At 40.0% G+C, this 22,509-nt stretch overlaps 1 protein-coding gene across 13 annotated transcripts in view; it reads right to left on the bottom strand.

The window, feature by feature from the left end:
• Nucleotides 1-22,509, bottom strand: part of EPB41 (erythrocyte membrane protein band 4.1) — a 225,452-nt gene that overhangs the window by 27,350 nt on the left and 175,593 nt on the right. Inside the window, exons 17-18 of one of the 13 annotated variants that reach the window (XM_030805649.1) lie at nt 19,277-19,327; nt 16,792-17,720 (exon numbers count right to left, since the gene is read on the bottom strand). The exons of 9 other annotated variants lie outside the window; for them this stretch is intronic. In XM_030805649.1, the coding sequence (XP_030661509.1) occupies nt 17,469-17,720; nt 19,277-19,327 (303 nt within the window). In that variant the 3' untranslated portion in view covers nt 16,792-17,468. Of the gene's footprint in view, nt 1-16,791; nt 17,721-18,323; nt 18,891-19,276; nt 19,328-22,509 lie in introns of those variants that run through there. 3 more of the 13 variants (XM_030805650.1, XM_030805654.1, XM_030805655.1) reach the window with 3 other exon arrangements.

The following is a 22,509-nucleotide window of genomic DNA, read 5'->3' as shown; positions in this document are numbered from 1 at the left end:
GAAGTGCTTATTTCTAAAATTAAACATTGAAAATTCAATTTTCTAGTTTAAAACCCTTCATTGGGTTTTAGTAAGACAGAAAATACTTTAAAATCTGACCCTTACCTCTCTCTCCAGCTTCGTCCAGCTACACCTCCACATATATCCTTCTCCCCATTACTTCAAAACTATTTGTAGTTCCTAGGACAGAGCATCTTTCTATTATCTCTGTGCCTTTGTAAATGTTATTCCTTCTGCCTGGAAGTCCACACTTAGCTCAACTGTCATTTCTTCTAGATTTTCCTTGGCTGCCTAAAGTATGTTTAGATACCAGTCCTCTTTTGTTCCCATTGTACCCTATCATCACTGGCATATTCATGTCTTTTCCATTAGACTAAGAAATCCTTGGGGGATGAGAACTTGTTACTGTCTTACTTAGCTCTCTATCTTTCTTGTACAGTTTTTGGTATGTAATAGATGCTCAGTAAAAACGTGTTGAAGGTATGTTAGGTAAATCCAGGTCACTTGAGAACTTCTTCTTTGTCCTGTGCTATTCAGTAACTAAAATGTTTAGAAAAGCATGTTTAGGAAGAAATAAAGTGGCTCATTTGACCAGACTCATAGTCTAGTCCAGCATTTTATCTCCTCCATCAGTAAAATAAGAGAAAAATAATATTTTTGTATGTTTACCATGTGCCAGGTGCTGTACTAATCACTTGAGCATGTTTTTTCATTTAATTATTTACAGTATAATTATGAAGTAGTCATTATTTCTATTTTATAGATGAACAGATGAACAGCTGGTGTTTAGACTCAGATCTATCTCTGGTTCTCAAGCCCATCTTCTTCCCATGACCTTAGAAGGTATTTCAAGTAGGACCAAAGCACATGTCCTATTTATTTTACTTATGTATATATTTATTTTTTAGACATAGGCTCTCGCTATGTTGCTCAGGCAGGATTCAAATCCCTGGGCCCAAGGGATCTTCCCACCTCAGGCTCCCGATTAGCTAGGACTACAGGCACATGCCAGTGTGCCCAGCTTCAGGACATGTCCTATTATGCTCAAAATAACACATAGCAAACCCGACTCTAACTTTGAGAAGTACAAACAGCGTCCAAACTCCTCTTAACAGAGTCTGTTCTTAGTGGCTGACACTAGATTTTTACATACAAGAAGGCTGAAAAGCCAGAAGACAAGACTGGCCGGAAGAAAATATAAAGTCTCCATGACACAAGACACCCAGAATTTGGCATTTAATATCAGTAAAGAATTCTAACTGACAGTGTTGTTGCCTTTGGCTGTGACCATCATCAAGGGCCATTGGATTATGTAAGACTGCAACTGCACATACCAAATTAGCCTGAAAACTTTAAAGGGATCTTCTCAAGTAGAAGATGAATATATGGCTGTGTCTGAACCATCCTCAGTGACAAAAAGGCAAAGCTGAGACTTAATGTGATTCAAAGGTGTTAATCTAGGTGTTGCTTACCTGAACTGATGGGGAATCTGTAAGAAAAAAGATGCTGGCCGGGTGCAGTGGCTCACACCTGTAATCCTAGCACTTTGGGAGGCCGAGGCGGGTGTGTCACCTGAGGTCAGGAGCTTAGGACCAGCCTAACCAACATGGCGAAACCCCGTCTCTACCAAAACTACAAAAATTAGCCAGGCGTGGTGGTGCACACCTGTAATCCCAGCTACTCAAGAGGCTGAGGAAGGAGAATCGCTTGAACCCGGGAGGTGGAGATTGCAGTGAGCTGAAATCGTGCCACTGCACTCCAGCTTGCGCAACAGGAGGGAGGCTCCATCTCAAAAAGAAAAAGAAAAAGAAAAAGGAAAAAAGATGCTATGATAGAAAGACTGGCTGCCTATATATGTAAAGTACTGCAATGATATCTAGTTGGTTTTAATACGAAAAAAATTAGACAAATATTTAATTGAACAGAAACATTATTTGAAGATCCTCAATTTCATTTAAAAAGTCAATGGCTCCTGCTAAGTATGATATATTCAGTATTTTCTTTGTTTTGGGGAAGAAAACAATATTTTTTTTCCTAAAGGCTTTCTCTCAAAAACTATTTATGCAAAGGGATTATGTCTCAGAATCATCAGACCCTGATTATATATGTGCCTTTATGAGTTATAAATTACCCTTTTTTTGACCTATGAATTTCAGATATTATTAAAAGCAGGATATGGGCCGGGCGCAGTGGCTCACGCCTACAATCCCAGCACTTTGGGAGGCTGAGGCGGGTGGATCATGAGGTCAAGAGATCAAGACCATCCTGGCCAACATGGTGAAACCCCGTCTCTACTAAAAATACAAAAATTAGCTGGGTGTGGTGGCGCGTGCCTGTAGTCCCAGCTACTCGGGATGCTGAGGCAGGAGAATCGCTTAAACCTAGGAGACGGAGGTTGCAGTGAGCCGAGATCGCGCCACTGCACTCTAGCCTGGTGACAGAGCGAGACTCTGTCTCAAAAAAAAAAAAAAGAAAAAAAGAAAAAATATTTTAAGGTGTACTAAACTATTAATAATCATGGGATTGCAAACGATCTTTTTGTTTGTGGTTTTTCTCTATTTCCTAACCTTTCTAAAGTAAGTACGTATTACTTTTGTAATAAAAAGTGATTATTTTCTTATGCAAGCACTTGTATCTGGTTTCAGTACTGAAATGATCTTTAAAACCTGAAGAGTCTAGTAAACAATTTATGCAGAAAGTGCTAAAAAATCCTTAACATCTTCCAAGCCTTTTAAAAACAGTAAAAAATAAGCCTTAATAGGTTTCTAAAAGAAAAAAGTAGTTAGAGGAAAGAATTATAAGCTACTAACTGGTACGTAGTATAAAAGTTCTCTTTTATAAGGGTAATATAATATTAAACCTTGGTAATTTAGTTAGTTGGTTTTGAAAGTCAAAGTCAGCTGGGTGAGGTAGTTCACGCCTTTAATCCCAGCAGTTTAGGAGGGCGAGGCGGGCAGACCGCTTGAGTCCAGAAGTTCGAGACCAGCCTGGGCAATATGGCAAGACCCCACCTCTACCAAAAATACAAAAAATTAGCCAGGTGTGGTGGCGTGTGCCTATATTCCCAGCCACTAAGGAGGCTGAGGTGGGAGGATCACTTGAGCCTGGCAGGTGGAAGTTGTAAACTTGGGGTTAAAAAAAAAAAAAAGAAAAGAAGGTCAAAGTCAATGATGATGAATATAATATACCTGTATAACTGGTGGAAAAGAAATACTTCAAATTTAAGTTGTAGCTTCATTGTATTTTAATGTTTTCTGATTTAGAGGTAGAAGGGATATTATCAGGAAAGTGATTTAAAATGTGGTTGTTGGCCAGGTGTGGTGGCTCACGCCTGTAATCCTAGCAATTTGGGAGGCTGAGGCAGGCGGATCATTTGAAGTCAGGAGTTGGAAACCAGCCTGGCCAACATGGTGAAACCCCGTCTCCACTAAAAATATAAAAAAATTAGCCGGGCATGGTGGCGGGTGCCTGTAATCCCAGCTACTTGCAAGGCTGAGGCAGGAGAATTGCTTGAACCCGGGAGGTGGAGGTTGCAGTAAGCTGAGATCACGCCACTGCACTCCAGCCTGGGCAACAGAGCAATACTCTGTCCCCCACCAAAAAAAAAGTAGTTATCTGTGATTTAATTCCTTAGTAAACTTTCTTCTTAAGTATCTACCTCTGAAACAGTGAAGATACTCAAAGGAAATTATTACTCTCTTGCCAAAGTCATGATAGCAATAGGGAATATAAAATATTAAAGATCGGCCGGGCGTGGTGGCTTATGCATGTAATCCTAGCACTTTGGGAGGCCGAGGGGGGGTGAATCATGAGGTCAGGAGATCGAGACCAGCCTGGCCAACATGGTGAAATCCCATCTTCACCAAAAATACAAAAATGAGCCAGGCATGGTGGCGTGTGCCTGTAATCCCAGCTACTCAGGAGGCTGAGGCACGAGAATCGCTTGAACCCAGGAGGCAGAGGTTGCAGTGAGCCGAGGTCATGCCACTGCACTCCAGCCTGGCGACAGAGTGAAACTCCAACTCACAAAAAAAAAAAAAAAAAAAAAAAAATCAAAGTATCCCCAAAACTGATCTAAACAATAACTGTAGGTTAGTGATATACACTATAGATTGATACTATCACATCACAATTCATATCCAGAATGATTTATATTTCTTAAAATATTACTTTTTGCAAAGTAACATGAACCAAAGCAATAAAGACAGGAGGTCCCTACATGGTGTTTCTTGAACTCCTGAAGTGGGCCAAGCCTATGGATTTAACTAAAATTGGGCTTCCTTTCAGCTTTTGTTAGCAAGTTCTCAAAGAGGTCCTCATTATATTTTAGAGAACATCACAACTTTGAAGAAAGAAATTGTGAGAGGAGAATTAAAATGGGTATACTACGAGGCTATTTCATAAATATTCCCGAACCAAGATCCTCAGGAAGAATACTGTTTATAATAGATAGTTTTGGGATACATACTGTCTGTTAAGAAAGAAAATAGAATATTTCTGATTAGTCACACAATTTACAACTATTTTAAAATGTCAGAGATTTATTACTGTTTCTAGCCTCAAAGCTTATTTTTCTATATTGCTATTACCCACACATTTGCTCCTTGAAATTTCTAAATTTTCCTCAAAAAGAGGGTCTGAGATTTAGCATATACCTCTGCAGTCACTTTACACAATTGTAATCCCCAATCCACTACATCCGTTAAACTATACCATCGTTTTTCACATTATCTTCATTTTATTTTGCATTCTGTCAAGTAAAATGAGATTTAAAGCTGGCCTTGTAAGTACTGCTTAATGATATGACCAATGCTGTAATCAGTCACCATCATCTGTGCAATGACTTTGTGGCTTGCTGAAATGCAAATATGTGAGGAAAATTTAATACATAAAACTTTTATTAGTGTTTCTATATGTCTGGGAAAAGGGATTCATTAAACTTTTTAATACGATTTACATAGATTGAGAAAAAGAAGTTTTGATAAGTAAAAGGAAGTGAACAGAGATGGCAGTGAGAATAGGGGGTGAGGGTGCACAGACACACATACACCCACAGAGCACATTACCCTTGCTTTGCAAACCCAGTAAGAAATGCTTTGCAGTGCAAATGCCCACAGAACCAGCAGGAATCGAGGTTATCTTGCTAAGCACAGAAGGAAGATACCCAGCGGAAGAATCCAGCTCCTGGTTCTTAACTAAAGTAAACAATAAATATCACAGTCACTTAAATTATCAACAATGTATTTAAGTAATACCCCAGATGGTCTGCAACATGCAAACTAAAAAATGTAGAATTTAATCCTGATAAGATCAGTTAATTGCGAGTGCTTTGCTTCTATATTCTTCTCTTTAACAAAACATGACAAGGTTAAGTCTCAGCAAAGAATGGCTTTAAGTGCCTAGGGGAAAACCTCTTAAGAGCAAAACATATGTCTTTATACATTAATATAAATATTTGTAATTTCCTATTTTGAAAAATTATATCAGTATTTCCCTAGGTTGTATAATAATCAGTAGGAACATTAGCCCGATGATTAAAACTTTTTTAAGTTAAAACAAATGCTTTTAAATGGGCACTTGCAATAAAAGATAAATCAGATGTGGTAATGGCTTCTTTTGCAAAAGCCATGTGTAAACAGCACATAAAGATGACAAGTCAAGCAGTAGGAGCCCATTCTTCAGCCAAAAAAGGAAACCAATGAAGACAGAAGAACAAAAATTACCGAAAGGAGAAACATCCTCTGATTCCCACCCCCAAAAGCTTGATAAATAATAGTTTTGTACAGTTTCAGCGGAAAACTCAGGCCACTTAGAAGTTTAAAAAAGGACATTAGAATCACAAACACTCAACATGGGGATAAACTAACAACAGAGTAACCATGGGCTAGCAAAAGGTGATGTTAAAATTCCATCTTTCCTCTCTAGTGTGACATTCTTTATCGTGCAATACATTTCTCTTCATTCTAATTTTTCTCTCTTGGATGTACTCTCTCTCGCCTTTTTTTTTTTTTAGGTTGTATGCTATTAGTTTCTAGCTAGAAATATATCCTTATAGTGCTCACTAGCTTCTCCATGAAACTCAGAGTCATTTTCACAGTCTATTGCTATTCTCTGGTACATAAAGATTACATTTGTATAAAATCTGGATAAAGGGGCTTATTCTGGAAGATGTGGGCCTTTACTAGAGTTGATAAAATTGCTTACGATAGGAAAATAATTCCACAATGCAGCCTCTCACAAAGGACAGCAAATGAAATTAGCCAATGATAATTATTTGTCAAACATTGTTTTTATAATTTCCTAAATAGTGCTGTTATTAGATTACCCCCAGAATAGGTGAATGTAAAAGCAAACAGCTTCAAAATCCATGCCGGATGCAAAATTTTAACTATTAGGTAATAGAAAATTTTGCCTTTACACTGCACTCACCAGCAAGGACTCCACAGATCAAATGAGTGTTCTCAAATCTGAATAGATCTACAGAAGTCAAAGTGCTTGGGCAAATATTAAAGGTTATACTAAACATGTCTAACAGACCAGAAGCCTTTGGTGGTCAGTTTTATTTCATTACACTATGAAGGGTAGGGGTGGAGGGATGAAGATGGAGAAAAAGGAGCTATGACCAGTACAAAAACTCTGAAGTTAGAATGGAACAAAATTAAATTTGTTTGGCTGGATTTCACAGAAGTCTCAGTTCTAAAAATTGATTAAAGTCATAATAAGCATTTAAGAGAATTTGATATCTAGAAAACAGTTACCTGGAGGCTAGGCCCAGTGGCTCACGCCTGTAATCCCAGCACTTTGGGAGGCTGAGGTGGGCAGGTCACTTCAGGTCAGGAGTTCGAGACCAGCCTTACCAACATGGTGAAACCCCATCTCTACTAAAAATACAAAATTAGCCAGGTTTGGCGGCGGGTGTCTGTAGTCCCAGCTACTCAGGAGGCTGAGGCACAAGAATAGCTTGAACTCGGGAGGTGGAGGTTGCAGTGAGCCGAGATCGCACCACTGCATTCCAGCCAGGGTGACAGAGTGAGACTCCGTCTCAAAAAAGAAACAAAACAAACAAAAAACCCAAGAAATAGTTACCTTGATTCTACAGAACCAATGCAACAGACAGCTATTATTATAGAAAACTATTATTGAATATTAACTAGCTATGTTTTATCTTTTTGAGAAATTGTCTAATAGTGAAAATGGCTTTCTGTGTTAGCATTTTCAACAAACTCATAAAAGAAACATGGCTTTGGAGAAACACTACAAAGTTATTTTACTTAGATCACAAGGTACATACTTTGAGCTAGTAAATAGACCGCTCTAAAATGTGAAGTGTTAGGTGTTTTTTTTTTTGAGATAGAGTTTCGCTCTTGGTGCCCAGGCAGGAGTGCAATGGTGCGATCTCAGCTTACTGCAACCTCCACCTTCCAGGTTCAGGCAATTCTCCTGCCTGAGCTTACCGAGTAGATGGGATTACAGGCATGCGCCATCACACCTGGCTAATTTTGTATTTTTAGTAGACAGGGTTTCTCCAAGTTAGTCAGATTGGTCTCAAACTCCTGACCTCAGGTGATCCACCCGGTTCGGCCTCCCAAAGTGCTGGGATTACAGGCGTGAGCCACAGTGCCCGGCTGAAGCATTAGTTTGAAATAATCACCTGAATAATATAATAAAATCTAGAGCTGTGAGAGTTAAGAGAAGGTTTACCCAAGGTGAAGTAAGAGATAAAGTGATATACCTTCTGTCAATTTCACATTACAGGAACAAGCTCTCCTCACACCCACATACCCACACCCACACCATTCTTCACTTTTCAGTAAGATTAGAGTGGCAATACTGAAGAGTTATTAACTACAAATTTGTACAGTGCTTTTTAAAAGCCCATAAAAGACAAATTCATCATACTAAAATGTTTCCAACAGATGTGACAACTACATCTGTTGTAGTGACTAATTAAATTGGTTAGAAAAAAATTATTTTTAAAACTTGGCATAGTCAAATTAGTTCAAAGTTGATTTAAAATAACATTCTGAGAACTGAATGCACACCAGTAGGTTGTCTCTCTTACAACTAAGCAAAAGACAACTAATTATTGGGCCACAGAGAAGAGTGAATATAAGGAAAAACAAGAGAAAAACCAGCTGACAGCAATCTCTTGCTGATCAGCTGAAACAGAGGTTCATTTGGATTTTTTTGGTAGTAGGTCTATGAACAGCATTATTAACTCCTAATTCCTTAATGATTAGTAGCAACCCGAATCACATTTGCAATAAATAAGATTTATTCATAAGTTTACACATTAAGACAGCAAATAATGTGAGAAAAATATCAAAGAAAATGTCCCAAAGGAACTAAGGATTTCTTAGGCTTAAATATCATGCTGAATTGTTAATGAATAATTAATTTATTCAGCTAAGTATTAAAGCAAACGGAGCCTGGTCAAGGGAAATGAAAGAAACACGTGCTTATGGATTTATTAGAAAACACCTCCCCAAAACCAGGCTCAGTGGTTCACACCTGTAATCCCAGCACTTTGGGAGGCTGGGGAGGGTGGATGGCCTGAGCTCAGGAGTTTGAGACCTGCCTGGGCAACATGGTAAAACCCTGTCTTTTAGCAAGGTGTGACACACACCTGTGGTCCCAGCAGCTTGGGAGGCTGAGGTGGGAGGACTGTTTGAGGCCAGAAGGTCGAGACTTCAGTGAGATGTGACTGCACCACTGCACTCCAGCCTGGGAGACAGAGTGAGACCCTGTCCCAAAAAAAAAAAAAAAAAAGAAAAAAAGGCGTGCGCCACCATACCTGGCTAATTTTTGTATTTTAGTAGAGACGGGGTTTCACCATGTTGGCTAAACTGGTCTCAAACTCCTGACCTTAAATGATCTGCCCATTTTGGCCTCCCAAAGTGCTGGGATTAGTCGTGAGCCACTGCACCCAGCCACCCTCTCCTTATTTTTGTATTGCTATGAGCTAAGAATGGTATTTACATTTTAAAATGGTTAGGAAACTGGCCGGGCGCGGTGGCTCATGCTTGTAATCCCAGCACTTTGGGAGGCCGAGGCGGGCAGATCATGAGGTCAGGAGATCAAGACCACGGTGAAACCCCGTCTCTACTAAAAATACAAAAAATTAGCCGGGCGTGGTGGCGGGTGCCTGTAGTCCCAGCTACTTGGAGAGGCTGAGGCAGGAGAATGGCGTGAACCCGGGAGGCGGAGCTTGCAGTGAGCCGAGATTGCGCCACTGCACTCCAGCCTGGGCGACAGAGCAAGACTCCGTCTCAAAAAATAAATAAATAAATAAATAAAATAAAATGGTTAGGAAACTAATAGAATAATATTTAGTAGTATGTAAAATTATACAAAATTTAAATTTCAGTGTCCATAAATAAAGTCTGATTGGAGCATAATCACATTCATTTTATGTGTTATCTATACTACTTTCACTCTACAATGGCAAAGCTAAGTGGTTGTGACAGACCATATAGCCTGCAAAGCCTAAAATATTTATTATTTGGCACTTTACAAAAAAAGTTTGCCTACTTCTGATACTCCAAATACATCAAAACCCGTAAGTTTGATATGGTTCATGTTTCTATATCACATAAAACACAAGAAAAAAAGTGTCAAATTGCTTTCTGCAGTGTATTTTAGATAAACATAAATGTTCCCTTTATGATATCACACTCATCCGAGATGACTTTATTTATACAGATGTGTATCCTATCCTTGGTAATATGTTCTAGAGTGAGAATAGCTGATTATTACCTGTGATAAATACATAAGAGCTTTTTTTTTTTGAGATGGGGTCTTGCTATGTTGCCCACGCTGGACTGGAATTCCCAGGCTCAAGTGATCCTCCTGCCTCAGCCTCCTGAGTAGCTGGGACTACAGGCTTGTGCCACCAAGGCCAGCTGGATAAGAGCTTTTAATTGAACCAAGTTACAAGACATTAACAATAGAAACTGGCCAGGCGCGGTGGCTCACACTTGTAATCCCAGCACTTTGGGAGGCTGAGGCAGGCGGATCACGAGGTCAGGAGATCGAGACCACGGTGAAACCCCGTCTCTACTAAAAATGCAAAAAATTAGCCGGGCGTGGTGGCGGGCGCCTGTAGTCCCAGCTACTCGGAGAGGCTGAGGCAGGAGAATGGCGTGAACCCGGGAGGCGGAGCTTGCAGTGAGCCGAGATTGCGCCACTGCACTCCAGCCTGGGTGACAGAGCGAGACTCCGTCTCAAAAAAAAAAAAAAAAAAAAAATAGAAACTGACCCCTACCATAGGGTATACTAGATTCCTTGAATAAACAAGAGACCATACTACAGGATTAACAAGAGAGACAGTGGCTTCTGGGCTGGATATAGGCTTTCTGGATTACCTGCATATAATGATTGGGCATAAGGTGATTAGTTTGGCACAAATTTATGTGCCAGTACAAGAGATTCTATGTGAAAAGTTATTTATCCATCTCCATCTGTGATTAATCATTTAATTCAGTTTAACAAATATTATTTGTTATATTCAAGGCAACGTGGTAGCTGGGATACAAACGTTATAGATTGGCAAAATCAAGGCCTATTTTTATTTAAAATTTTTTTAGAGACAGTGTCATGCTGTGTCGCCCAGGCTGGAGAGAAGTGGTGTGATCATGGCTCACTGCAGCCTTGAGCTCCTGGGCTCAAGCAATCCTCCTGCCTCAACCTCTTCAGTAGGTGGGACTACAGGCACGAGCCACCATGCTTGGCCTAAAGAACCTCTTACCTTTGAGAATCTCATAGTTTTGAGGAGAAAGGCAGAAAAGAGATGTATTAACAACACTTCAAATATTTAATATCACTTTTTCTGGTGGGGTATAAATCATAATCAGAATATTAAGCAGAAAGTACGTTTCCATAATTTTATCATCGCACTGGTATAAACTGAATCACTTGGGGACAACTCAAGTATGTAAAGGTTACTCAGACTGTCACAGAAGGAAAGCAAACTTAGAATGCAGGCTTTAGTAGTGTGCTTCCTCAAAATATAACATTGATACTATCTTGTCAACAGATTCTGGGCTACATGAAACTCTCAAAGCTGGAAAACTATCCCACCTCTACTCTTTTATCTAAAACAATTCCAAAGCCTATGTTATCTATGAAGAAGCTGGGATAGCCAGAAATTTCAAAATTTTTTGGAGAATGTCAATTTATAGGGACTTAAAGCTGAATAATCCACAGTGGGCAACACAGCCAGAAAGAAAAAGCTGTTAAAACAAGGAAAGTTAGAAAAGAAGAAAGGAGGATGACATGCTAGGAGGAAGACTGGAATAGATCTGAATAGCAGATGGTAACTTGTCTGAGGGTAAGAATAGTGACTAGTTTCAACATGAGAGTTACCTTTAAGTATGTGAAGAAGTAATGTGGAAATAGAAAATTCTTTAAAATGCCTCCATTCAGGATCAGTGAATGAAAGCTACAGGGAAACAGATTTTCACTTAATATATGAATGATTTATATACAAACTCGGAGCTGTCCAAAGATGTAATATGTTATCTCAGGAGATATTGAAACAAAGACTGCAAGACTGGCCTCCATATCTCTAAATGATATTGTAGAGAAGAGTCAAGCACTGGAAGAGAGAGGAGTTGAATTAGGATCCTATCCAATCCCTAAAATTCTGATAATGCTGATGCTTTGATCCTTGTAATATATAATAGAGTACTTTGCTGGTGGGTGACAAATAAAATAAGTGAATAAAATGAATGGTGGCCATGTTATCCCCTTAAATATTTTTCTATGTGTTTTACTGAGATAGGATCTTATAAATATGAAGACTTTTCTTTGAAGAGGTAGAAGATAAGAAAATGAGAGGCTCACCTGCCTTTGTTGATTTTGAGACAAAAAAAGATAGTTGGGACTCTATGCCTTCCCCTACCTTTTAATCTTTCAAATGCCAGAGTTATTCTATCATTTACCCAAAACAGGATTCTATGTTAAAGGGTAAGACACTGCTGCCTTCTAGGATTTTTCTTTTTTTTGAGACGGAGTCTTGCTGTTGCCCAGGCTGGAGTGCAGTGGCGCGATCTCAGCTCACTGCAACCTCCACCTCCTGGGTTCAAGGGATTCTCCTGCCTCAGCCTCCCGAAGGGCTGGGATTACAGATGCCTGACACCACACTCAACTAATTTTTGTATTTTTAGTAGAGATAGGGTTTCACCATGTTAGCCAGGCTGGTCTTGAACTCCTGACCTCAGGAGATCTCCCCACCTTGGCCTTCTGAGTGCTGGGATTACAGGTGTGAGCCACCACGCCCGGCCTAGGATTTCAATCTCAAAAGATTTTTTTTTTGAGATGGAGTCTCGCTCTGTCGCCCAGGCTGGAGTGCAGTGGCGCGATCTCAGCTCACAGCAAGCTCCGCCTCCCAGGTTCATGCCATTCTCCTGCCTCAGCCTCCTGAGTAGCTGGGACTACAGGTGCCCACCACCACGTCCAGCTAATTTTTGTATTTTTAGTAGAGATGGAGTTTCACCGTGTTAGCCAGGATGGTCTCCATCTCCTGACCTTGTGATCCGCCCGCCTCAGCCTCCCAAAGTGCTGGGATTACAGGCGTGAGCCACCACGCCTGGTCGCACAAAAGATTTTTAAAATTCCTAAAGTGTGTTTTCTCCACAATGTATAGTGTGTTATCTATACATTTAGTTAGGCTATTATTCAAGTTATTTGGCTTTTAGCCTGCATTTCTGATCTGTGGGAATAAACTACTTTATCTTCTTTTTGTCTTTCAAGTTCTAGGATGATAGTTTTGTTTACCAAAAGGAATCCCCCATGAATTTATAATTGTTGATCATAGCCACTGCTCTTCCTGTAGCCTAACTTTGTATGGCTTCCTAACTCTAATTCCATACCTTCTTAGCCATTTCAGGTATGCTTCTATAGGTCTGTACCAATGTGTTTCTTTTTGTGTCATATTCTGCTGCAGTAAAAGGAGATAGTAAGGCATGAGGAGTAACCGCTTCAGAAATGAGAGTGGCCTATTAATACTATCCACTAAAGCGTAGAGGAAGCAGATATGGTAATGCCACATGCCACACAAAACAGAGTAAGAATAAGGAGTTGTAGTTTCTAGTACCAATATTACAAACGGTGTAATCTGAGTATATGAAAAAAATGAAGTTTCTATGTATAATAAAAACAATATAATAGTCTTTTTCAAAGCTGCAGAGAATGCTATAGTTTGGGATTTTTTTTTTTTTTTTGAGACAGAGTCTCGCTCTGTCGCCCAGGCTGGAGTACAGAGGCGCGATCTCGGCTCACCGCAAGCTCCGCCTCCCGGGTTCACGCCATTCTCCTGCCTCAGTCTCCCGAGTAGCTGGGACTACAGGCGCCCGCCACCACGCCGGCTAATTTTTTGTATTTTTAGTAGAGACGGGGTTTCACCATGTTAGCCAGGATGGTCTCGATCTCCTGACCTCGTGATCTGCCCACCTTGGCCTCCCAAAGTGCTGGGATTACAGGCGTAAGCCACCATGCCCGGCCTGGGATTTTATAATTCCTGTGAAGAGGAATATAAGGGAAGGCAACTCTGTCAACAAATTCTGTATGTCTTTACTGTATTCAAAATCCTTGGCGAAAAAATAAAAGCAACAATGAGACCATGTCTCATATTAATTTTGCCCTGTTTTCCTTTTGTAAATACATGATCACTGGGTAAAGCACAAGTGTAATTTTTGCGCCATTAATACCTTCTTAAAATTAATTAGATCTCTAATGCCTCACGTGTCCTATAGGCTTATCTATAGGAAGTACTACAGGCTTATCTATAAGAAGTATTACAGAAGTGACTTAGGAAACTAGGAGAAAGTGAATTGGGTTATTATAGCCAAAGAAATTTCAGAGTAAAATTTATAATATTTAATAGAAAGAAATGTACTAGGTCCTAGGAAGCCAACTGGAAATCTATTCCATGTATAATATCCAGTCTAATCTTAATCAACAGAGTCAGCATCTTTTCCCTTCAAAACTTTTACTTAAGATGTAAATAAGTAGAAAACTTGACCCATGCAAACAATTCCCTTCATATTGCCAGTGTTAGCATGAAAGAAACTGGCTGAGAGGCCCAAAATATAGATGCTTGGTTTATTTTCAAGTATGATCCACTCTAATCATATCATTTGGATAAGATGCATTTATTAAGAGAAGGATAAATTTGGAAAATTAGTAAAGTGGTCAAATATCAATAAGGAGTAGATGGAAATAAACACAGCTATTTAACGACTTACTTTCAAAATAAAAAGAAGTTAATGTATGTTTGTGTGTTTTTAAATTTTCATCTTCCCAGCTCCCAAAAGACCAAGAATTGAAGGACAACCAGGGTCTCTGGTTCCTGGAATTTATTACATATTCATTCTCATGAGGTAGGTTTGTCTCCGCATTACTAGGTGGAAATCTGGGCGCCAAGTAGTTAAATGAACCTCTCAGAGTCACCCTAGAAATGAATAATGACAAAACCAAAGCAAAAACCCAAAATATTATACTGGTCTGTATTGATACCTTTAGTCCAAATTATTTTTTATTTATCAACTTGCCATTAAGAAGCTGAATCAGGGTAACATCAATATGTATTAGAATTTGCCTCTGGTACTGAAAATGAAGGAAGGAAACCAAGACTATTTACAAATTTTTTTTTTTTTTTTAGACGGAGTCTCACTCTGTCACCCAGGCTGGAGTGCAGTGGCGTGATCTTGGCTCACTGCAACCTCTGCCTCCCGGGTTCAAGCGATTCTCCTGCCTCAGCCTCCCAAGTAGCTCGGATTACAGGTGTGCGCCACCATGCCCAGCTAATTTTTGTATTTTTAGTATAGGCGGGGTTTCACCATGTTGCACAGGCTGGTCTCGAATTCCTGACCTCAGGTGATCTGCCCGCCTCAGCCTCCCAAAGTGCTGGGATTACAGGTGTGAGCCACCGCGCCCGGCCCATTTACGCTTTATGTTGCAAATATTGGCAGTGTTACCTTTAGGTAATACAAAGCTGGAATGCCCAATATTTTTCCTCTGATAATTGTGATGGTATCTTTTGAGTCTGCATTGGTCAGCTTCATCCAATACAAGGGCTTGGCCATTCTCCTCTTAATCATTCTTACCCTATTGATAGAAGAAATGGCCTCTCCTTTGACTCTCAATAAAGATCTCCGAGGACTCTTGCTGCATTTCAGAAAACTGAAAAGTATCATTGGCTTAGACTTTTAATGGACTTGGAATAACTCCAATACAAAGAGAAACAAAATTCAGGGTGAAGTTTACAATAGTAATTAATAAAAAGCTGTGTATAAGGATGAAAACTGGAAATTCAGGAATTATAATCTGAAACAGTTATAAAAGTATACATAAAGTTCTGATTATTTCCTTTTAATTCCTTAAAAAAAGATTTAAAATAATCTAACCAATTCTATAGTTCCATTTGTTATTTCATTAAGGGAAACTCTTGTATCTTTATTTCCCAGATAAAAGAGAGTACTTATGATTACTACTTTCTGTGGTAGAGAACAGCTTCGTAATATTTCAGGTCCCTCTTATTATGAGTGAATCAATAAATATGCTTATTTACAAAATATATATTATAAACAGACATAGCCTGTGACAAAAAGATATATACGCACACCAAATTTTAAGTTTTAACCTGGTCCTTGCTTCTTTTTCCATTTCTTGGGAAAGCCTATAATGACAGCGTAGCAGTTTTCAAGAAATACCAGATAATTATTTCTACGTGTCTCCAGAGACAAGAGAACAATATTGGTAGATGCTGAAGGACAAAAGATTCTTATCTTTACTGTTGTCTTTTTTTGCTCTAAGAGGCCATCTTCTCAAACACAAAAAGTGTTGTTTAGAAGTTTCATCAACTGAAAAGCATTAAGAAGTAAAACAAAGTATAATAATCTTAGTTTGATAACCCTATAAACTCAGATTTCAAAACAAATACTTGAGACATTAATCAAATCATCCATATTGGTACACTCAAGTGCTATAAAAAGCAAGCTACATGCAAGGTTTCTTCAATATTGAGGTAAAAAATAACAGGTTAGGCATGTGAGTTGTGTCCTGAAGGAGAGAGAGGGAGAGAGAGAGTTGCTCATATTTACTTCAGGTAAATCTTAGAAATCAACATGCAAACAGAGGACACACACTTGTCACAACAGAACTTGAGGTCACAAAGCCATTGATTAAAAACAACTGATTTCAACACAAGTGCACGAACAAACAGGTCTGAAGTATATCAGGAAACAAAGTATATCAATATATATTTTAAGCTTAGCAATGGCTAACTATTGCTGCTAGCAATATAATTAGTAAAGCCATAAAGAAGTAACACAGTATCTTAATTCAGAGAAGGGTTTATGTACAGATCTTGAGTAAATCTGTGTTCCAGACTTTTTTTTTTTTTTTCTTGAGACGGAGTCTCGCTCTGTCGCCCAGGCTGGAGTGCAGTGGCGCAATCTCGGCTCACTGCAAGCTCCGCCTCCCGGGTTCATGCCATTCTCCTGCCTCAGCCTCTCCGAGTAGCTGGGACTACAGGCGCCCGCCACCTCGCCCGGCTAATTTTTTGTATTTTTTTTTAGTAGAGACGGGGTTTCACTGTGGTCTCGATCTCCTGACCTCGTGATCCGCCCGCCTCGGCCTCCCAAAGTGCTGGGATTACAAGCGTGAGCCACCGCGCCCGGCCAGTGTTCCAGACTTTTAAGGACAGGTAGAGTAGTCTGAGAATTTCAGTCCTGGCTGGAGGCTAAGGGGCACCAGCACCATTTTCCTTAAACCATATCAACACTCTACTTGTGAAAAGATGGCATTTAATCTTTGAAGATCTCTTCTATACACCAGGCAGGAAAAAGTTGTCTGTCCCTGTACAGCTCAGAAATACTCATAAAAAGGCCACAGAAGTCAAAAGCCCTTTTCCAGAAAAGACTTTTTTTTATACTGGTTTGATATCCTAAGAAAAGGAGTGGTTATGGATTTATAGATTAAAACATTATCATTTTAAGGCTTCTGAAAGGTTACCAAGTTGAAATTTTTTCTTAAACTATGAAGCCCATGCCAAACAAATGACTAGAGGATTGGGAAAATATTCCATCAAATGTATCTAGAGAGTATCCTGGTTTGTGTGAGACATTGGATAGGAAGACATAACAATAGTAAACAGTAAACATGCAGGATAAAAGAGTTAAAGCTTTTGGGAAGATTATCAACCTGCCGTATGCTTAATTCTGATTTGTTTAAATTTGTTAAACTTCAATGCAGAGAGGCTGGCTTTGGGCAGTCCATTGCTACTCTTTTGTACCCCACAATACATACTCTACAAAGAGTAACATTTGACAGAAAAATGATCACAAGAGCTCCCCTAGGACAGTGAACTATCAAGATCAGAGGGCATCATACAGCAATAACACAGTTGAAGCCAAGGACAGAAGTTCAATGGTCTTGACATTTCAGATGAGCACCCTGTTTTCTGATCACAGAAAGACCAACCACCAAACAGCCAACACAAGGATCACGAGAAAAGACACCATGAAAGGAATACGAGGAGATGGAAAAGTACTAAAGTAGAGGTGGCACTTTTTGAGAGACTTGTGATCCTCAGGGATTGGAATAGAAACCTTGGGAAGAATTTCTTCATTTTCTTGCTGGGGCAAGGCTCTTTCAGTAGATCTTTCTTGCCTTTTAATTTTCTCTTCATCCTGTACTAACAGAGCACGTTCCTGTGTCTGCTTTCACAGTAGAAGATCAAGAAAGACAGAATAAGATGAACAAAATGACAGATGGAAAATGCTCAAAAATGATACTTGGGGATGTGCAAAGGATTTGGAAATATCTTTTAGACACTCTTCATTTTAGCTTTACTTTATTTTGGCAATCTATCCTGGCAAAGTTTCTGTAACACAATAGGGTGCTCATTAGAACGGGAAGTTCAAGGAATCACTGGCTTTCCCCTTGCTATGTTATTTATTCTTCCTTTGAGGATATTCACATATGAATTTTAGGTCATTTTCTATTACTTTGGTGCTGCCAATCACTAATTGGGCAATGCCAATAATGAAGCATTCTTCTTGCCATCATAAAAGTTATTTTTGGCTGGGCGCAGTGGCTCACACCTGTAATTCCAGCACTTTGGGAGGCAAAGGTGGGCGGATCACGAGGTCAGGAGTTTGAGACCAGCCTGGCCAACATGGTGAAACTCTGTCTCCACCAAAAATACAAAAATTAGCTGGGCGTGGTGGCACATGCCTATTATCCCAGCTACTCGGAGGCTGAGGCAGGAGAATTGCTTGAACCTGGGAGGCAGAGGTTGCAGTTAGCTGAGATCGCGCCACTGCACTCCAGCCTGGGGGACACAGCAAGAGTCTGTCTCAGACAAAAAAAAAAAAGTTACTTTTATTACAAATACAATGGCAGAATATAAAAAGTAATCCTTATATCTCTTCATATAGACTTTAAAAACAACAGTTTTAAAAGCAACAGTTCATTCAGTATAGCAATTAGTTTTTGCTCAAGAAATAAAAATCTTAATCTTACACATTTTAAAGATTGCAAAAGAAAAACAAAAAGTATAAAAGTTTATAATGCCCCTCCAAGGTTCACCAAAACAAATAAATAATAATGACCATCATGAAGGTTTACACATTACTTTAAGCAAATGCTTTAGACACTTTCCTTAAAAGTTTTTTCTCCCCAATTGTCCAATTGAGAAGTTTTTCTTCCCCCTGCAATTTCTGTACTCTGCTATCCATAGTCAAGACAGGCGTTATCTATGAAAGGAAAAACTTGGCTCTAAGTTCTCTCAGTTGAGGTAGCCTTCTCTGATCAGTTTGGAAGTTCAACACTGGTTCTTTGCACACCCCTAAGTGATATGTATCAGGGAGAAAGTAGCTAGGGGACTGGTCAGCAAAAAAGAAAAAAAGGAAAAGAAAGGATGCAAAATTACAATGATTTTTGAAAGAAAATTAAGTGGGAGAAGAAAGACAACATAAAAAGAATAGGGTATAATTAAATTCATTTCCTCTCTGAATACATATTTATATCTTCATGCAGCTTTTCAACCAGCCATGCGCCGAAATAAGCAAATCGAAAGCTGCAAAAGCTGCAGCAGTGGAAGTGTTATGTGTTAGGCCGAAAGGCTGTGGGTGTGAATTTACTAGTATAGCCAAAAGAAAGAAAAAAAAGTATTCAGCAGCTGTTTTTCAGTTCTGAGGGGACTATCTGCTTAGTGCCATGACAAGAGCAAATTCTGATTGAGAAGCACAAGTCATAACAGCAGCTTTACCTCTGGCCCACCAACCTTTCTTTCCGAGGGTAGGATAGAAGTTTTCTTCACCTGGTCATACACAAATTACATAAAATTCAGTTGCCTTGCAATGCAACAACAATACTGTCAAAGGTGGAAGAGGTATCCCCAGAGAATGGAAATAGTATCCCAATTGTTAAAGAAAAAGTAAGATATGCCAGAAAGTGGAATTACCCAATATTAAAGGTCACCATAATACAGTGCTTATTTATTCCACTATTCATTTACAGGGGTAATAGCATAGAGCTAAAATTGTTCAAGTACTCCCATGGATATTGTTTAGTTTGTAAAAAGTTTTTCTTTAAAGTACACAGAATGACATCACCATTCCCAAAACCAACCCTGAGAAGATTTCTGAAAGGTTTCTATTAAAAGATGTAAGATATTTCCTGGAAATGGAGACTAATTCAAATTTACCCAACCTCATCCAAGAGAGTACCAAGTTACTTTTTCTTTTCTTTTTTTTTTTTTTTTTTTTTTGAGACAGAGTCTCGCTCTGTCCCCCAGGCTGGAGTGCAGTGGCGCAATCTCGGCTCACTGCAAGCTCCGCCTCCCGGGTTCACGCCATTCTCCTGCCTCAGCCTCCCAAGTAGCTGGGACTACAGGCGCCCGCCAACACGCCCGGCTAATTTTTTGTATTTTTAGTAGAGACGGGGTTTCACCGTGTTAGCCAGGATGGTCTCGATCTCCTGACCTCGTGATCTGCCCGCCTCGGCCTCCCAAAGTGCTGGGATTACAGGCTTGAGCCACCACGCCCGGCCCCAAGTTACTTTTTCAAAGTAATTGAGCATCTTTTATTACTTGCACAGAGTCAAAAAGAAAACTTCTAGAAAATACACAGTTATAGTTTGCAGATAGGGTTAACCAGGTGAAACAGCAACAAGGCATTTTCTCATGGAGTCATAGACTTACAGAATTTTAGAGTTAACAGGGACCTTAAAGATCATCTACTCCATAAACTAAGGCCCAATATGATAAATTACTTGTTCAGAATTGTTCATTTAGGCTTTGACTAGCCAGACAGTCTAAATCAAATCAAGCCACAACCAGAACTACTAGACCCTTTATGACTCTTATTATTAGAGATACATCAAAATTAAGTATCCTACTGACACTGAAAACAGTGGTCTTGCCCAGAAAGCAGAGTTATTGTCTCAGTTCAGGATACACGCTCTAGATTTAGAACACAAAACTAATGTCCATTTATATCAGAAAACGGAGGCTGAGAGGACAGTGAGCAGGAAACAATAGCGTCCTGTCATCCCTGGTAACTCTATTTAGCTGCCCATTACTAAGGTATTCTCCAGCCTTATCTGTGAAACTGTTCAGCTCTGTTTGGAGAACTGTTAGCCAATTTTAGTCACACTTTGAAAAATACAAAAAGTACCCTTTGTGAACCAATTTTTTTTTTTTTTTAAGACAGAGTCCTGTTGCTGCCCAGGCTGGAGTGCAGTGGCGCAATCTCGGCTCACTGCAATCTCTGCCTCCTGGGTACAAGTGATTCTCTTGCCTCAGCCTCCCAAGTAGCTGAGATTACAGGCGCATGCCACCATGCCTGGCTTTTTTTTTTGTCGCCCAGGCTGGAGGGCAGTGGTGCGATCTCGGCTCACCGCAAGCTCCGCTTCCCGGGTTTACGCCATTCTCCTGCCTCAGCCTCCCAAGTAGCTGGGACTACAGGTGCCCACCACCACGCCCGGCTGATTTTTTGTTTTTTAGTAGAGACGGGTTTCACCGTGTTAGCCAGGATGGTCTCGATCTCCTGACCTCATGATACACCTGCCTCGGCCTCCCAAAGTGCTGGGATTACAGGCGTGAGCCACCGCCCCCGGCCCTGGCTAATTTTTTTGTATTTTTAGTAGAGATGCGGTTTCGCCATGTTGGCCAGGCTGGTCTCAAACTCCTGACCTCAAGTGATCAGCCCACCTCAGCCTCCCAAAGTGCTAGGATTATAGGCATGAGCCACAACGCCCAGCCCGTGAACCAACTTTTATTGCCTTCTCCAGTTCCAGAAACTAAATAATAATTTGGATAGTTTACCATAAATTCTGAAAATTAAAAAAAAAAAAGTTTTAGCTGGGCGCGGTGGCTCACGCCTGTAAGCTCAGCACTTTGAGAGGCTGAGGCGGGTGGATGACCTGAGATCAGGAGTTTGAGACCATCCTGGCCAACGTAGTGAAACCCCATCTCTACTAAAAATACAAAAAATTAGCTGGGCGTGGTGGCAGGCGCCTGTAATCCCAGCTACTAGGGAGGCTGAGGCAGGAGAATTGCTTGAAGCCGGAGGTGGAGGTTGCAGGGAGCCGAGATTGTGCCATTGCACTCCAGTCTTAGCAACAAGAGCGAAACTCCATCTCGAAAAAAGGAAAAAAAAAGTTTTAAAATTATTAAGACATCACTTTACCCTTTTTAACTAGAATTGCTATTGTTTTGGGGGAAAAACAAGCACATAATTTTTAAATCATAACCACTTATTGAGTCATTGTGACTATATAAATATTTCACTTGTACTAACTAAATATAAAAACTTTTGGGGTATTATGTTCATGGTAACTTTCAAGATATTTTCATTAAATGTTTAATAGATTCATTGATGTAGGATTTCTTTTTTTTTCTTTTTTTTTTTGAGATGGAGTCTCACTCTGTTGCCCAGTCTGGAGTGCAGTGGTGTGATCTTGGCTCACTGCAATCTCCGCCTCCCAGGTTCAAGCGATTCTCCTACCTCAGCCTCCTGAGTAGCTGGGATTACAGGCATGCACCACCATGCCCAGCTAATTTTTGTATTTTTAGTAGAGATGGGGTTTCACCATGCTGGCCAGGCTGGTCTCAAACTCCTGACCTCGTGATCTGCCCACCTCAGCCTCCCAAAGTGTTGGGATTACAGGCGTGAGCCACCACGCCCAGCCCAGATGTAGGATTTCTAAAATAGGTAATGACAACAATAACAGAAAAAGAAGAGCCCCTGAAAGGTATCTCTGACCTCTAATTGTGCTAATTGTGACTATCTTACAGAACAGTGTATTAAAAGTTTAATATTACTCGTAAAGATAAAATAGTTTTTCTTTTCCCTTTTTTTTTTCTTTTTTTTTGAGACAGGGTCTCACTCTGTCACCCAGGCTGGAGTGCAGTGGTGCAATCATGGCTCACTGCAGCCTTGGTCTCCTGGCTCAAGCAATCCTCCTGTTTCAGCCCCCTGAGTAGCTGGACTACACAGG

This window comes from Nomascus leucogenys, chromosome 24, assembly GCF_006542625.1.
Source record: "Nomascus leucogenys isolate Asia chromosome 24, Asia_NLE_v1, whole genome shotgun sequence".
NCBI classification, from domain to species: domain Eukaryota; kingdom Metazoa; phylum Chordata; class Mammalia; order Primates; family Hylobatidae; genus Nomascus; species Nomascus leucogenys.
Note: the sequence above shows the minus strand (reverse complement) of the source record. Positions and strands in the feature narration are given on the sequence as shown.